This window comes from Cannabis sativa, chromosome 1 (assembly GCF_029168945.1).
Source record: "Cannabis sativa cultivar Pink pepper isolate KNU-18-1 chromosome 1, ASM2916894v1, whole genome shotgun sequence".
Classification (NCBI taxonomy): Eukaryota; Viridiplantae; Streptophyta; class Magnoliopsida; order Rosales; family Cannabaceae; genus Cannabis; species Cannabis sativa.
In genome coordinates this window covers 22444656-22462424 of record NC_083601.1, presented here as the reverse complement: position 1 = coordinate 22462424, position 17769 = coordinate 22444656, and the positions used below count along the sequence as shown (strand labels likewise).

Here is a 17769-nt window from a genome sequence, read left to right as displayed (position 1 = left end):
ATAATTTCGGGTTGTATTTTTTGTCGATTTATTCGTTTTGGTTTGGACGGTTTATTCAGGTTGGGCGGTTTGTAAATTTTGTTGAACACCCCTACCTTTTAGCACCGAATATAGGATTTTTTTCGTCGGTTGTGCATCGACGATAATTTACTTATATTAAAAAACAAAAACATCACTGATTTTGGGCCCATTTTGAAAACCATTAAAACCTAATATATAAAACCTGAATAACTCAACCTTATGAGCCGACCCTAACTTAGCCTTTCTCTCTCTCTAAGATAATCCCCTCCACCTAAAGCCTGAAGGCCAACCCTCTGCCATCCTGTAACTTATAGTCACGTAAACAAATTATTTTAAAAGATGAGAAAAATGCAACTAGAGGAGAATATTTGTAATGATTTGCATAGTTCAAGGGCAAATTTTTTCAACTAAGAAAAGTTTAAGGAGCAAAACTCTACAAGAATCATAGTTCAGGGAGAAAAATCCTATTTATTCTTATTATTTATGTTTCTAGAGTGATGATGTGTACAATTACAAAGCCCAACAATAGCTAAGGTAGACCCAGGCTTGGGCCCAATCAAGATAACAATCCAATTCATTGGGAAAGTCATGTTACGATTCCAGATCCGGGCGTGTGTCTAATTCACCAACCTAACAAGGCCAAATTCTCCTAGTCTGAGAGAGGCCATTCAGCCTTGACGCGAAGAGTTTGCTAAAAGCAATCCAGACATCTTTAGGAGGTGACCCAGTAGCAGGTAGTCGAAGAGTTGCTCAAATGGCTCTCGAATATCACTTGATATGAAACCAGCTAGACACTGGGCCCTACAGTGTCAGAGCTTGTCCCCTACATGAGACTGGCGGAGTGCGCTTGCTACCAAAAGAAGATCAGGTTTTTGTCCAACGTCATATTCTCTAACTTTCTCGGTACGGACTGTGCACGACACCCAACACCTGTCATCTTTTAATGGTCCTGCTTGTCTAAACAATCCTCACCTCATGAATTGGGTCTCATTTAAGTGGCCCAAAATCAATAAATATTATATTTTACCCCATCAGAGGGCCTAGTTAACCCCTTAAAAATCCTACCTGGTCTGGGTAGTGGGTATGCCTTCTCTTGATGGGAAATCAAATTATTGGGAGAAGAACTAAGAATCAGGGTTCTTCAACTAGGACAAAAACACTTGTAAATTATACTTTAAAGCTTTTTCTAGCTTAATAATATCGACTCGTAGACTAGAGTTCTACAATCAAACCTTCTTTTTAAATTTACTTATTTCTTAAGCTTATTAATTTTATAACTAGTTTTCAAAAATTCCAATAAACAATTCTATTAAAAAAACATTAAAAATTTATATTTACAAAATACCAATTTACATAGTAGAAAATATTAAAATTTAATATTTACAAAATACCCAATTTATTATCACACTATCATATTATATCCTTGAACGTGCATGCATATAAGTAGTTATGTCTTTTCCAAATTTACCAAACACAAATTTTCATTTATGTTCTGTTGGGTAATAAGTGATATATAAGTTTGAAAGTGAGAGTAGTTTTGAATAAATTTGAAAACCTTTATTTATTTATTTTTGTAAAATAATAATAATAAGTTAGAGTTGGGTGAGAATAGAGAGAGAGGAGAGGGCACATGAAAATCCCAAACGACCCGGATGTGAACAGAAATTCAATTATTGGATAGGCAGTCACGTATTATAAAACGACAGCTAGCTAGCAATAGTAGTCGTCGTCGTCGTGGGTGCAACTGCAACTGTGCTAAGTGTGAACCCAAAATTGTTTGTGTGTGTGTGTGTAAGAGTGTGAGCTCTTTTGATTTTAATTTAGTACTACATCACCGTATCTATAGTCAATCAAATCTAAATTAAACCTTTTAAATTATATATATTCTTTCTCATCTCATCATACTCCAATTTTTCTTATTCTTTATGTTATTATATAGTGTTTGTATGTGGTGGTACTCCATTTTCTCCCATTAAAAGCATCCTAATAAGTTTTAATGCAACTAACCGCCCAATATTCCACTGCCACTAGTCACACCTCTCTTTGTTATTCAATTACCTGCTTCACCCGCCAATTTTAACTGCTTCTCATAACTCATAACCAATTTTTGTTTAATTCACTTCAAATTCAAAATCCATTGCATCTGAATTTGAATTTAGACAAATGGAAAGTTTCGACTTAAAATAATTACTAAAATAAAGTAGTGTGGCATGTGAGTGTTGTTAGTTTTAATTGGTTAAACACAAAATACATATAATTAATTTTAGTGTTTCTTTACCATTTACAATGGCTAGATTAGACATAACTTAAGGGTGAGATTCGTGAGAACATGTTTTTGTTAGTGTTGTTGTTTTTTGTACACAAAACTCCATTTAGCTTCATCCTTAAGAATTGGCTTTACACTCTAATTTTTAATCAATAATATATCTATACAAACAATGTCCTTATTTTTATATTATGAATCTATTTTAGGACTGTAAACAACAAGATTTAAAAAATTTACACAAATAATAAGGTAATTATGTACTACAACAACGTGATCAATGGTATATGTGTCGGCTAGAAATGAATAAATTAGCAGCCAAAAGTCAGCACAGAAAATATCAGGGGGAGAATAAAATTATAATAACATAATTTTATTTGATTTTTAATTACAACAACAACAACCATATCAATAATTATTACTATTTTTTTTTTAATTTAAATTTTATTTGTAATTAAATATAAGAAATAATTTCAATAATAAATAATAATGTGTGGATGTAGCGGTGACCGAAGTTGTGGCTTGGCTTTGATGAGTTGTTTCTCCTTTGGATCTGAGAACAAAAGCTTTGGTCTTCTTCCTTCTGAATCTGTAATCGTATCAAACAATCAAAACCCCAAAACAAGCATATAATTACAATTATACCATCGTCATCCTTCGTCTCAATTATTAGACTCTTCTTTCTCTCTCTTTCTCTTTCTCTATCCTTCTCTGGTTTTCGACTCTTCTCACTCTCTTCCCCTTTTTCTCTTTCTCGAAGCTCCCATTTATTTCTTTTTTATTTATTTATTATTATTATTTTTTAAGTTCAAATTACCTATTTTTTCTGCTCGATCTTCTCCTCGTATCTCTTTTTTTTTTCTCTTCTAGATAAAGCTTCCATTTTCATACCTTTTCCTTTTTCTCTTTTCTCTCTCACTGTCTCTTTGTGAAGATATATATATATGTGAGATATATATGGATTGTTTGTTGATGCAAATTGAGATTCGTTTTTTGTAATTATATATTGTAAATATTCGATCTGCGACAAGTTTTTTATTGAAGATCAGTAAACATTTCTGGTGTTGTGTGTGGGAAGAAGGAGGGATCAGATTTTGGTTTGTGATTGCTCCAAGAAGGAGCTTGATTAGGAAAGAGGTCAAAGTTTGGTGTTGAGAGGTTGTTTTGTTTTCATTTTTGAGAAATTAAGAGAAAAAAAGGGTTTTGCTCTGGGAAATGTTGTATTTGAAGCAGCCCAACTGCATTGTATATGTATGGGGATTGAGTTTGGGTTCATTAGGCGAATAAATTTTTACTTGAATAGTTTTTGTATAATTCTATTTGGCTTAGATAATTGCATGCTCTGCTGATATTTTCCCTGAGCCGGAGGCTCGGGGGATCTGAACCATCCATGGCTTCCTCCAATGATGAGCCCTCCATTCATTCAGAAGAGCGTCTACCTCCCCCTGACCATGCCTATATGCAGAAATTCAGGCTCTATGAAACTCGATCGGTATAATCCTATTCATAACTTTTTATTTTTATTTTTTTTTCACTTGAAAATTTTGGTTTCTTGCATAAGTAGTCCGTTCTGATTTATTTCATTTGTAGCTATTTGTAACTCATTATGGTTTAGGTCCATACCTTTGCATAAGTATGAATCTTACATGTGTCAAATCAGCATTTAGAGTTGCTATTAGCTAAATAGTGTTTAGATGGCTTAAGTTCATCTCTTTGTTTGCTGATTGCTTGTCTTCTTTCTTACAGTTTTTTTTAGATCAATTTTCAATTCTGTAGTATTTTGCTGGCACACTGCCACATCCACATATGTCAAAAGGGTTTATTGAAGCTGTGGGTGTATGACCTGCTAAGCGATTTTAATTGTTTGGTTTGTCTTTTTAGCTGGTTTGTTCCACTGATTTACACATTTTTCCTTTTAATGTTCTTCTGCTACAGAACTTTTACATGATAGGAAGGGACAAGAGTAGAACATATTGGAAAGTGTTAAAGATTGACCGGCAAGATCCTTCCGAACTAAACATTCGTGAAGATTCAACCACATATACAGAATTAGAATGTTCTGACCTGTTGAGGCGGATACATGAAGGAAACAAGTCCATAGGTGGACTTAAATTTATTACTACTTGTTACGGGATTGTTGGTATGTGGTTTTCTTACTTCTGTGATTTACTTAATCATTAGAAACAACTTATCAATTTTTTATTTGAACTTTTTCTTTCAGGGTTCGTCAAGTTTTTGGGGCCTTATTACATGCTTCTGATCACAGAAAGAAGACAGATTGGTGCAATATGTGGTCACTCAGTATATGCTGTGTCGAAGAGTGAAATGATTCCTCTTTCAAATTCTGCATTTCGTGCCAGTATCACAGATTCTAAAAATGAGAACAGGTCTCTACTTCATTCATCATGCAACTGTATTTTATTTTATCCATGGTCCTTATCAGTGGAACTACGAATATTTGCTTAGAAAGATTCACCATTTCTCCTTTTAATTTGGTTTCACTTGCCCATTTCTCTCTTATCTTCTAGACCTTTCTACAATTAGGCATCTGCCCTTGCTGTTTGAATTTTAAAATGCATATGAAAATAATGTAGTTTTAGCTGGTTATGCCTTTTGATTTTTTTTTTTCACTTCATTGTGAAATTCAATATTACACGCTGAAAGTACATTTAACTGGGATGACATTTTCTGAATTTATCAGAGAAATTTTATTATATTTTTCATAACATTTTAGTGGAGAAGTTAGTAAAGGTGCCGGCTGAACATACTGTTGTTATCTATTAAAATTCAAGGATGCTGAAGCTTTTGCTCTTGAATTTAACTGTGAATTCTGTGCTCTTTTTACTGATGGCATAGATACAAGAAGCTCCTATGCACAGTGGACCTTACGAAGGACTTCTTCTTCAGCTACTCATATCATGTTATGCGTAGTCTTCAAAAGAACATGTGCACTAGTACATCAGGACATGTACTCTATGAAACCATGTTTGTTTGGAATGAGTTCTTAACTCGTGGAATACGGAATCATCTCCAGAACACTGTCTGGACAGTTGCGTTAGTCTACGGCTTTTTCAAACAGGTGAGCTTTACCTTGAAAAATAAATTGTTGAATAGTTCATTAGTGAAAATTAATGTAACACACACCTGCCCAATCACATACACATTTGGGTATTTGGTTACGTATACACCATTGATATACAGTAATATCATACAGATAAAGAACTATTTCAACCGTTTGAGGAAAGATCCATCCAAATTGCTGGAATTCATGTTCTTGCCTTATTTTATATCTTAATTATCCATATTATATTTGCTTCATATACCTGCGTTTAATGTCACAATGAGTGTAACTCTAATTATACTTTAGCTTATATTTGTTCAATAGGATGTGACTTAATATTTGGACACGTTTCAAATTTCTTATATTTGTATTCTATGGTCTCATATATTACCATTACCCTTTCTTAAACTTTCAGTATTTGATTTTTGAATAATGCTCCAATGCTATTTAAATATAGGCTTCCCTCTCTGCATCGGGACGTGACTTTAAACTGACTCTCATTGCAAGACGCTCTCGTCATTATGCTGGTACCAGGTTAGTTTAAATATTACAACATAGTATATCCTGATTAGATTAGGGAAAGGAGAAAAGAAAATGTAGCTTTTGTGGCATGCATTGAGTGGCTCTACTCTGATGATAGATAGCTGCTCAAGAAGGGAAACAATGCTTTATACTCTCTCTCTCTCTCTCTCTCTCTCTCTCCCTCTCTCTCACACACTCACACACACACGCTGGTAGAAGGGAGAATTTGTAAGATTGGGGCAAAATTATGATTTTTTTTTTCTTTTGGGTGGGTGGCTAACTCATTGACTACCTCCATCACTGCACACACTTCACAATTTGATGTATATGTCCTCAAACTCATTATTTTGTCCCCACTTTCTATTTTTTCTTGCGGAATTCTATAGAGACTATTCTAGCTGTCTGATGTGATCCAGGGATTTTATTTTGGTAAAAGTTGTTTTCAATAAACAGATCTGTGTACTTATAAAATTTTCCTTGTCTGTAGGTATCTCAAACGAGGTGTGAATGAAAAGGGCAGAGTAGCTAATGATGTCGAGACTGAGCAGATTGTATTTGAGGATCTGCCTGATGGATTTCCTGTGCAAATAAGTTCTGTCGTTCAGAATCGCGGCTCAATCCCTCTTTTCTGGTCACAAGAAACTTCACGTTTGAATATCAAACCAGATATTATATGTAAGTACTGATTTTATAAGTTTAACCATTGTACATTTTTGTGGACTTTATGAATGGAGATGTCTCTTTTCAGTGTCAAAGAAGGACCAGAACTATGAGGCTACTAGACTTCATTTTGAGAATCTTGTCAAGAGATATGGGAACCCCATAATTATTTTGAATCTGATTAAGGTAATCATTGTATTATTACTAATATTATTAGTTGTTTTTTTCCTATTGTCTTGCTTTTATGATAAAAGTTGAATACTTAAGTTATATTGATAATCTTTATTAACATGTAGATTTAATGTTGCTTTTATTTTTCGTTTAATTTTAATTGGTACAGACACAAGAAAAGAGGCCTCGAGAGTCTATACTTCGAACAGAGTTTGCAAATGCAATTGACTTTATCAATAAGGATCTATCTGAAGAAAGCCGTCTTAGATTCCTTCACTGGGATTTGCATAAACATTCTAGGAGGTACGTCTGACGAAGAGTTTTAAGGTGTTTTCCCGTAAAGGATATGATGTTTAACTCTTTGAGATTTCACATTAACAAGATTTGCCTTTTCTTTTCCAGCAAAGCTACAGATGCCTTGCTACTTCTTGGCAAGGTAGCTGCTTATGCATTGACACTAACAGGTTTCTTCTACTGTCAAGTATCGCCATCCTTGGAAACTGACTTCTCTACTGAGAGCTCTTCCTCTGAGTAAGTTTGTTTAGCTCATTATTATGGTTGATTTCTTTTCTTTTTCTTGATATTTGATTAATGGGGGTCTTATCACATTTAAAATTTCCGTTTGTTGTGTTAGAATATTTGTATTCATTAAAGTTTGATTCGTTTCTCAAGAAACTGCATTTGTAAGGCAAACTCTGTTTTGATGTTGCAGCAATAATAGTTTGAAAAAATAGGATCATCGTTTATTTATTTTCTAAACCTTTATCATCAAGTGTTGTAGTTACATTTATTGCATATTATGTCAAGTAACAACTTAACATTTTATATTAAAATGTATTGCATGTGCAGTTGTTAGCATACAACTTCAGCATTTTTATAATTTTAAAATCATACTTAGTGCATGTTTTAGTTTGCTCTCACTCACTCATTTGCTTGTATTTACTTGTGTACAATAAAATGCGTCAGTAAACAACTTGTTTGTAGTTGCAGTACTTTCCAACATTGTCTGGGATAGCCTTTAGTTCTGTGATTCTTGGTTTCTACTGCCAGTGATCATGTGCTTAGTTGGCTTTCTTTATCTTTCTCCCTCTTTCTCCTCCCCTTGAGTGAAGCATATAGGTTGTTATTGTTGTTGCTTTATTCTTAACTTTTTCGAAGTGTTTTGGAATAGGAAATCCTGTTGTTCTTATTGTCTTTAGGGTAAAAAATGGGTCATTTATGTTACAGGCTTTAGAATGTCATAAGATGTCAATGAGCAATTTTTTATTTTCATGTTTTATTCGATTAACATTAGCTTGAATATGATTATTCAGGGAAGTAGACAATGGTGAGTTGTCCCCCAAAAATCATTATGACGTAAATAATAATGGGGATGCTAATAAGTTTGAGGTGAAACCTATTGGAGACGGCAATACTGGAAACGAAAATCATTCAGGCAAGCAACCCATGTTTCAAAGGGGGGTGCTGAGAACCAATTGCATAGATTGCTTGGATCGTACAAACGTTGCACAGTATGCATATGGATTGGCTGCACTGGGACACCAGCTTCATGCTTTGGGAGTGATAGACAATCCAAAGATAGACCTTAATGATCCTTTGGCTGAGGACCTGATGAGTTTTTATGAGAGAATGGGGGACACATTGGCACACCAATATGGTGGCTCAGCAGCTCACAACAAGGTAATTCTAAACTTCATGTTTCCTATTCAAGCGTTAGCAATTTTTTAACATAAATCACTATCTGGAATGTTTTCATTTATTTTGCTTTTACTTGTATGTTTTGTTTTCTGTAGTATCTGATGTGGTACCTTATTAGTCCTTGTGCTCAATTTGCTTTCATTTTTCTGAACTGTGATGTCGAACAGATATTTTCTCAGAGAAGGGGGCAATGGAAAGCGGCAACTCAGTCTCAGGAATTCTTCAGAACTCTTCAACGTTATTACAGTAATGCATACATGGATGCAGAGAAGCAAGATGCTATTAATGTGTAAGTTTACCACATTAAGTATCATTCTTGTAACTAGCACCTTGGAAGCGGAGTCCTTTTTTTAGAATAAATATTCCGATATCTGAATGTAATAAGATCTGTAATGGGAAATTGTTTTATCTGCTGAGTTTTATGGGCCATGTCTTGTTCAAACATTGTTGCTGCCTCATTAGAAACAATTAGTTCGTTTTACTCTTCTTTTCATGATCGGTAAAGGCCTTTGTTGGTTGTGAAAAAATTAGTGTGCTGCATGCTGTTTGTTATTCTATCATTTACAATACTTACTCTTTTATCCAAAAGGCTTTCTCTTCTAGTGTTCGTTGATTGATGTTGTTATGCATTTTTATGGGTTTATTATTTGATATATGTATGTTCTGCTCTATTAGAAGTAATTCTTTGGTTTTTATATCTTGAGCAGATTCCTTGGGCATTTCCAACCACAGCAGGGTAAACCTGCACTCTGGGAATTAGATTCAGACCAACATTACGATTCTGGGAGGGATAGAGATGATGGAAGGTATCTTAACATGCTTGACATTGAGATGCAAAGAATTCAGATAAAACAAGCTTTAACATGATTATTGATTCTTGAAGAGATGATGCAAGGACACTAGAGATTATTTTCTTGATTGTTTTGTCTTATTGTCACATTTATACATTAAATTCTTATAACCTGTTTATTTTTGTCCTAGGTCTATTTTCCAAAGATCTCTATCGGATGGAAACATTCTTCATCAGTGCATCTCACCCACATCAGCTAGAAATGGCAAGCAGGATAAATTTTCTGACTCAGTTTTACCTGAGGAATCACAAGACAAGAAGGTTCTAAGTGAATCATCTCCTGAAATATCAACCTGTGAGAGTGATATTACTAACTATTCAAGGTTTCCACCACTGTACTCCTATTGCAGATTGCTGTCAAATTGGCCTAAATTGATTTATTCACTTGTTGAAAACTTACACTGATGATAATATCAATGTAGGTATACTCCCTCAATGCCTCGCAGACAACTTTTTGGGGATATTCAAAGAGATCGCGGCCATGAAAACGATCAAGTGTACTTTGTTGAACATGATATGTCAAACTTCTCAAACTTTCTTGACCTGGACTGGCTATCTTCTTCTGGGAATTCATGTGAAGAAGAACCTTATGAGAGGTAATCTTCTATTCAGTTTCTGGAAATCATTTATTGATGGTGTGTGTAGATTTAGGAGAAACAAATAATCCTAAATGTTAAGATTTGAGCTCAATTACAAACACGAGTATTAGGTCGATTTTTTCTTCTCTGATTATAATTTTGCTTTGGAGGACAGAAAAAATACACGTGGATGGATTAATTTTGGGAGGGTTGTTTCTTGTCATTCTGAAATGTGCTATAATTGGATATGTAACATGTATAGGTCATCAATGCTCACAAGCTCTCCAATAGAAGGACTATCATCTGAGAATGTCATCAATGGAATAATGGGAGAATCTACCCCATCCACAAGTGAATGTGGATCCACCTCAAAGGTCAGTACTTAATCTGCTGTATTGAACAAAAAGAGTAATTATGTTGTGATTTTGTATTGAGATAACTGGTTAAATGGTAAATTGGGGCCAGTTGGCTCATAAATTACAATGATCAGCCAATGATATTTATACCATAGGAAATCCTGTTCTTCAAAAGTGTTATTGATTGGAGGCTACTCTTGAAATTAATGGCTCAAGGTGGCTGTAAGTTAAGATTCATGTTTTGTATAGTTCAAATAAAAAACTCCTGATTGTTTTGTTTTTGAAATTGTTTTAGGAGCCATGATATGGGAATTATTGCTTATTATTTCTTAGGACTTCCAGTTTTCCTTTAGTAGAGTGGTATTTATTACTTTGGCCAATGATGTATGGTTATGACAACTAGTACATCGTCGGAAGGTTTCGGTAGTTCTACGAGATTAGATTTGTTATAACGTACAGAGCTCATCTCTTACATTTGTTTACATCTTTATAATTGGAACTGTGCTGGAATGCGCACGCAAAATAGTTTTACTTACTATCTCCATTTTATATGTAGGAGAGAGAACGAACTGAAGCAGAAGCAGATGTGGTTTATGGACGCAGATCCAATGTTCTCGAGGAGTATTCTGATAGCTTTGTTCATTGGGTGGACTATGGAGAGACACTGTGCCATTAACCCAAGATAATTTTTTTCCCAAACGACGCACCATTTTCGTGCTACCATTCTCTTTCATTTGATTCAATATGCTCGGGAAATACCGATAGACGATTCATAAGCTAAAATCTTCCCTTGCGTCACCGGATAAGGAACTATAGAATGCCTCATGGCACAGAAACAGAGCGAGAATGACATCTCAAGAGGCTGACATTCTTTTGAGAGAATGATTTCGTAGAAGCAATAATCCTAGCTCACATGTATGATGAGTTAACATGATTGATTTCACCGTGAAAAACATCAGTCGGAACCGATACAAAAAGTACAGAAGAGTAAATAGTTTACAGTTAATTTTTTTCCCCTTTCTTTCTTCCCCTTTTTAGGAGCTTTTCCTTCCCTCAGTTGGTGGTGACTAGGTTTTCTTAATCACTGTAAATATTTTTCAACGTATTCGCCAGAGCTCAACTTTTAGTATTTCAGGTCTATGATTCTTTATATTGCTTAATCCTAATTCATGGTGAGGGGGTGGGGTGCTGCTAACAATGAGGGCCTAGCGTCTATAAGGCATAGTGTAGAATTGAGCTTTTGAGCTATCTAAAGTAAAGACCTAGGGGGCCTCAAGTTTTTAGTCTGCTCTTTGACTTGTTAAGCGTCATTCAACCATTCAAAAACTTGACGAGTATTTTTGCTTTGTTAGTTTGCTGTTGATTAACTATGCCTATATTGATTAACGTGTTGATCCCCTTCCCCAACCCCCCTTTTTGCTGTCTCACTATCTAACTTTTTGATTTTCAAGTGCTTACACGTGAACATGATATGCAATATCTAACTTTTTCAAGTGTTTCACATCTTTAGATGGTTGTCATTTTCGGCTTCCATTAATCAGGAAAGAGGCACTGGTGATTTCCATGACTTGTGAAAAAGAGTTTAGAAACAAAGATAACATTGATAACAAAAAAAAAAAAAAAAGAAAAGAAAAAGTTATCATAATGAATTGGTATATAATATTATAGAAGAATTGATTAGAAAATATCTCAAAAAAAAAAAAACATTCATTGTTCAATTGTTCAATGTAAAATGATTATTAATTTTTATATTTTTCTTCCCAAAAAAAAAAATTACTTTATATCTGATGTTTAAAAATAGAGTAATTTTTTTTTTCCAATTTGGAGATGAATTAGTAACTGTAAAAGTGAAAAAAAATGTTGATTACTACCTTTGGTGCTATTGCAAGGCTGATTTTTATTGATTAATATATTTTATAACACTTTTTTTCTCTTCAAATTTTTCTCACTTAAAATAAAATTAGAATTGGCCTAACATGTATCGCATCTTTTTAGTTTTAGCTTTTACTATAATATATTATGAAGAGTGCACTTAAACATTACAACTTACATGTACTTTTTTTTAAGCATCTTCAATGGTACACATTCCACCAATGAAATCTTCACATTATTATACCTGCATCAAATTGGTGTGCAGTGCATCAAATGATGTTAAATTTATACTAAATTAGTGCATAACTTTTTCTTTTCATTTAAACAATTCTTCTAATATATATTGAAGTGTAATCATAGTTTCTTTATTGATAACATGTAACAGGGTGATATAATTTTTCATATTCAATCTCATATACAGGGTGATGTTTTTCACTCTCTACTTGTTTAGATGAAAAACAAAAATTGTCTATTTTCTTTTTCATATTCATGTACGTTATAGCTATTTAGGATATCTTACAAAATTTTGAGAAATTCAAAATAATTTACAATATAGAAACAATGTTCAAACAGTCTATTTTACACGCGTATAAAATAAAATAATCACGCGTGCAACACACTGCTTGAACGCAATTTTTAGCGTGTTAAACTTTTTCGAATTTTTTAAAATTTTACAGGATATCTTAAATAAGTATAATTTACATGACCATGAAAAAAAAATTGACTAAAATTATTTTAGATACTAAAATAAATAAAGATGTATTAGTGTATCTCTTTTTAAGCAGTGCATTGTGCATTATAGAATTTCCTTGTGTATTATATCATATATTAGTTAATATTAGTTATTAATATAAATTATACAAAATGTGATATCTTTTCCCTCTTGTTTGATGTGATATTTATTGTTGAATTATTAGAGGTATTACACTAAAAATAAGATTCTATACCAAATTGGTAAAAAGATACACCAAGATAGTACACCATTGGAGATTCTATATGAACAATACATTATAAAACAAGAGACGTATATGTATTTGATTAGAAAAAGTGAGACTGGTTAGGTGCAGATATCATTCATTAGAATCATTACTCTATTCTGATTCTGATAGGTACCAATCACACTCAAAAATGAAGAACCGTTAATCCATTGGAGATATAATGTAGTGCCTAAAGTTTCGGGCTTCTAAAGACTATAACAGAACCGGGAAAATTGATGCATTACGAAAAATAATTGTTAAGATAGCACCATGATTGATCTATAGAATCCAAAAAAGACAGCTGAAATCACAAGAAAATGAGAGATAAAAGAAAAGATGGATCCCAGGTGAAAATAGCTCAACCAAGAATAGGTAAGATGCGGGTAACATGGTCCAAAGGAATGGCATCGGCACTGTTTTTCTTAAGTTCAGGATGGTTGAATTCATTACGAGGAAGGACAATTAGCTGGCCCTTAGCATGACCCTTCTCTAGTATCCAACCATTATTGGCTACGTGCTGCTCAAGAAATTTGTCAAGGCTCAGACCTTCAATGTTGAGAGCCTGCAACAAACACATCAATACCCCATTAAAACTTTTGCCAAAGACTCAAAAACGGGACTTCATATGCAAATCAAAGAATCTTTACGCATAGACTCAAAAAGTGTACTTCATATACAAATAATCTAAAGTATGAGTAAAAGCTACCTCAGCAAGCACAGATCTAGGAACCTTCTGATAAGTCAAGGAAAGGACATGAATTGCGTAGTCTTGAATTGCTTGCTCAAAACCTGCATTATTAATTGGACATGTGAGCCTTACTGCAGAAGGAAATAACTACATCCAAAATCTAGAAAACTCAGGGATGACAAGAGAATCATAACAGAAAATGAGAAGCAGATACATTTCTATAGAAGGGAAACTCACAAGCTACGAGAACTAGAGCATAAGATGGACACACACACACACACACTTAGAGAGGTATATATCAATAAGTATAAGTTTCCAAATTATGTGCCATGACCACTATAACTGCAAATAAACTTTGAATTACAGATGTTATAACAGTACAGTTGTAGTCCAGTCCAGTGTTCCGGAAGTATTAGTGTTACTCTTGAAATATTATTTTACCCAAAAAAATGAACAGACTCCCATGTCTAGCAAATGAAAAAAAAAATCCTAAAGGTTATTAGACAATAACACATTATCACTTACAACAAAATTCTAATAACTAAAATAACAGTTTCAGATACACCTACCACACATGGAGCACACTGCACATAGGCTCAAGCTCAATATCCACAATAAACGAGAAAAGTGCGCCATTACAATTCAACATACCTGGCACAACTTCAACAATATGACGACTTTTAGCTGCTTCATCCCAGAACTGACGGAATCTACCAGTCTGTAAAGGAAAGAAGTAAATTTCTATTCCGATCCAAGCATACTAACCAATGAACAGAGTAGTACAAACATACCTCCAAATAGTGTGACAGAACAATTAGTGTCTTGAATTGCTCTTCCATTTGCTGATCAACAAGAAAAAGCAACAAGGGATTAAAACTAAGTTTGACAATACTCAAATTCCACATGTAATATCGCAAAATCAAATACACTAAGAAATGGAATAAGATAGGAAACGAAATAATACCACTCTTTCTGGAATCAAGAATAGACAAAGACCGAAATCCGGAGCGGGCATTGCCATAAGGGCCTACATAAAAAAGATAGAGAAAGCAAAATAACATTACTTGGGTATGTCAATCATAAAATTTTTCAGAAAAATAAAATAATAATAATAAAAAAACAGACCTTAACCAATATGCGGGCAACAATCTGACTACTCATTCTCTCTGGCTCAAACTGCACCAAAATGAATACATAATACTCAGCAGATTCTAAAGTTGGAGTCTTTAAGAGGCACGAAAATGTGGAACATACATACCTGATAGAGGCGAAGGAGGCAAAGATTTGCATCAAGACTGTAGGTCTGCGATGAAACCTGATGATAATGCAAAACAAAAATTAGCCCGTTACTCTTTTTGGCAAGAGATAAAGATAAATATGTATTGAGAAAACCTGCTCATTGACGTAGTTTTCAAGCTCAGAAAGGATTTCAGGATTGTAGGGATTGACAGCGAGAAGCTGCTCCACCATTTGAGCCACTTGTTGCTGTGGTGCTTGCTTTGGAACTGGAGCAACATCTCTTTCTCTCCCCATATTAATTTTTGATATATATTCAAATTTCGTTTCTGGGATTCGATTCGAGCTGACTCTAATCCTCTGCACAATCTAAATTGGAAGCCCTAGCAATTGGAATGGAGGACGAAAGGGTTTTAGGTATTTGTAAATCTACCTTATGAATGAATGAGTCAGACTCGTCTAAATGACTAATATGCCCTCCACTTTCAACGATGTGTAAGATAACGAAAAATGTCATTAATAATAGGGTAAATACCATTTTGGACCATGTGCTTTACAAAAGTTATTAATTAGACTCTGTATTTTGTTAAATGACAAAATAGACCATGTATTTTCTAAAATAGTATAAATAGGATCTTGAATTGATTTTTAAAGTTTAATTATAATTCAATCTAAAAGTATTATGACAAAACTATTTACATTTTTTGTATCTGTTCGTATTAGGAATTATCTTCAAGTTGGTTGTATTAAAAAAAAAGTTGTCTAAAATTAAGTTCAGGGTCCTATTTTTACCATTTTAGAAAATATAGGGTCTATTTTGTCATTTAACAAAACACAGGGTCCAATCTGTAACTTTTGCAAAACAAAGGATCCAAAATAATATTTACCCTTAATAATAATATGGAAAAAAAAAACATTAAGAATTGTTACAAGTTTTTTTTTTTCATTGTTAGCATATGATGTTGTCTAATCATTTTTATATAAAGGAAAATATTGGTAAAGCATTTTTTTTTTTTTTGACAAAGTGATTAGAATCACTGATGAATTTACGACGCATACGTCTGCCACCAGCGCTGGATCCTCCTCGAACCAGGATAGCTCATCGTCTAACCGCAGAGCATGCTTTGCCAAGCCATGGGCCGCTAAATTGTCAGAGCGAACCACATGGGACAAAACTGCCCCCGGAAATTTAGACAATAAAGCTATAACATCTTCAAACAACACTTCTAACTCGTTGAAATACACTGTTGTTGATGGCCGTTATCAAAGCTAACAAATCTGGATAAACTGAAAAAATATCAGAAAACCAGAAAAAATTTATACTTAGAAAATTATCAAGCTGATCAAAATCAATCAACACACCGAAACTAAACAACTAGATCCACCTATAAAATTACTAGAACTAGCCAAAGGGAATACCCTTTGGCTAGTAGCAACAACAATTAAGCCCCTTACTAAGACCCTAAGACCTAAAAAAGATTTTGATATGTAATCTAATAACAACAATTAAGCCCTGCAATGCTCCCATAACTAAATATTGGTAGTAACGGTGTAAGAGAATTGTAACATTGAGTATTTTTGCCACCAAAAATAAACATTAGGTATTTAAGTGTATAAAATCGGAAACATTAGGTATTTATGCCGCAATTTACCCTTTTAAAATTACTTTTTTAGAAAATAAAAATACAAGTTTGATTCAAATAATGACATGATTATGAATTAACTAGTGAATTGGCCCGCTCTTTGTGCAGTCTTAAAAGAGAATTGCTAAAAAATATTAGTGGTACCTAGCACACTCCTCGGTATCATATTGCTATTAGTGTAATTAAATATCAGATCTCATATTAAGAAATATCGCTAACTAATTATGAGATGCTACCTATAAAAATTGTTGGACACCACTGGTATCTAATAATAATGCTCATCTTAAAATATATTATAATTAATAAATATTTTTGTTAAAAATTATAGATTAGGTAATAAATTTATTTTAATTTAAGAAAATTACCTCATATACTATTTTTTTAACCTTTTTTTTTTTTTTTCAAATTTACGGTTTGGGTTTCTAAAGTGGTTGCAGCGCTAGTTGCAACAGGGATTTTCTATGTAAAATTTCGTAAAAATATAAAAAAAAAAAAAACCCTTTTTTTTTTTTTTGATATTAAAACACTTTTTAATTGAAGCCTAAAACACTTTTTAATTTAAAATAATAATAACACACTTTTTTTGTATTTATTTATTGAGTATTTTCATCACTACTAATTTATTATACTTACAAAATTTTAGGGTGTGTAAAAGTTATATTTTTGTTTTTAAAAAATAAAAAATGGGTTTGATAACTATTTTTTTTTTCTAAAATGTTTTTTTAATTAAAATAAATAAATACCCTTGGTAACTTTTATTTATTTGAGTGGAGAGAGAGAGAAAGTAAAGTGAATATTGGTGTAAAAAAAATACAAAACAGAGATTGAAAAATTTGTTTAAATAAATTTTAAAAGTATTTTTTATAATTACAAAAAATGTGCAAAAAAACACAATTTTAAAAATGCACATATTTGAAAACATATTTACAAAATTTCATACAAATTCTTAATTAAATTATAATAGATATATTAATGATTCAACTTTCTATATTTAGATTTGTATAACTATTTGTATAAGTTTCTTATTATGTTTTGTTGTGTATAGTATTGTAATATTTTTTAATATTGCTTATATGTTTTTATTGTTTTTTTTTTTAATTTATATATGTTTTTGTTAAACTTGATGGGTTGTTTTTGTTTGTTTTTTTAATGTATTTTTTTGGTGGAAGAATT

The 17769-nt window shown here is 32.9% G+C and overlaps 2 protein-coding genes across 3 annotated transcripts; one reads left to right on the top strand and one right to left on the bottom strand.

Annotated features, from left to right (window-relative positions):
• Nucleotides 1–2679: 2679 nt before the first annotated feature.
• Nucleotides 2680–11531, top strand: LOC115708316 (phosphoinositide phosphatase SAC3). Of its 2 annotated transcripts, none has more exons than XM_030636550.2 (16): nucleotides 2680–3776; nucleotides 4220–4424; nucleotides 4506–4671; nucleotides 5141–5363; nucleotides 5803–5879; nucleotides 6355–6542; nucleotides 6616–6713; nucleotides 6868–7001; nucleotides 7101–7229; nucleotides 8012–8378; nucleotides 8564–8685; nucleotides 9104–9202; nucleotides 9378–9569; nucleotides 9669–9842; nucleotides 10087–10198; nucleotides 10737–11531. In XM_030636550.2, the coding sequence occupies exons 1-16, from the start codon at nucleotides 3675–3677 to the stop codon at nucleotides 10854–10856; spliced, it is 2508 nt and encodes an 835-aa protein (XP_030492410.2). In that variant the 5' UTR covers nucleotides 2680–3674; the 3' UTR covers nucleotides 10857–11531. The 2 variants fall into 2 exon arrangements, with proteins under 2 accessions (XP_030492410.2, XP_030492409.2); XM_030636549.2 differs by having other exon boundaries at nucleotides 2792–3776; nucleotides 10000–10198.
• A 1650-nt stretch (nucleotides 11532–13181) lies between these two features.
• Nucleotides 13182–15438, bottom strand: LOC115707065 (eukaryotic translation initiation factor 3 subunit K). Its single transcript, XM_030634894.2, has 8 exons — nucleotides 15110–15438; nucleotides 14976–15032; nucleotides 14843–14893; nucleotides 14682–14744; nucleotides 14509–14559; nucleotides 14369–14435; nucleotides 13736–13818; nucleotides 13182–13591 (listed from the first exon to the last, which is right to left on the bottom strand). The coding sequence occupies exons 1-8, from the start codon at nucleotides 15248–15250 to the stop codon at nucleotides 13388–13390; spliced, it is 717 nt and encodes a 238-aa protein (XP_030490754.2). The 5' UTR covers nucleotides 15251–15438; the 3' UTR covers nucleotides 13182–13387.
• Between the last annotated feature and the right edge of the window lie 2331 nt (nucleotides 15439–17769).

What these genes read in the sequence shown, in the direction of transcription:
- LOC115707065 (XM_030634894.2), bottom strand. Translation starts at nt 15,250, where the DNA reads ATGGGGAGAGAAAGAGATGTTGCTCCAGTTCCAAAGCAAGCACCACAG. An exon ending in TTGCCCGCATATTGGTTAAG is followed by an intron (nt 14,745 to 14,842) that starts GTCTGTTTTTTT and finishes TTTTTTATGTAG; the next exon opens with GCCCTTATGGCAATGCCCGC. An exon ending in CTAGATCTGTGCTTGCTGAG is followed by an intron (nt 13,592 to 13,735) that starts GTAGCTTTTACT and finishes TGTTTGTTGCAG; the next exon opens with GCTCTCAACATTGAAGGTCT.
- LOC115708316 (XM_030636549.2), top strand. Translation starts at nt 3,675, where the DNA reads ATGGCTTCCTCCAATGATGAGCCCTCCATTCATTCAGAAGAGCGTCTA. An exon ending in TTGCATAAACATTCTAGGAG is followed by an intron (nt 7,002 to 7,100) that starts GTACGTCTGACG and finishes TTTCTTTTCCAG; the next exon opens with CAAAGCTACAGATGCCTTGC. An exon ending in GAAGAAGAACCTTATGAGAG is followed by an intron (nt 9,843 to 9,999) that starts GTAATCTTCTAT and finishes TTTGGAGGACAG; the next exon opens with AAAAAATACACGTGGATGGA.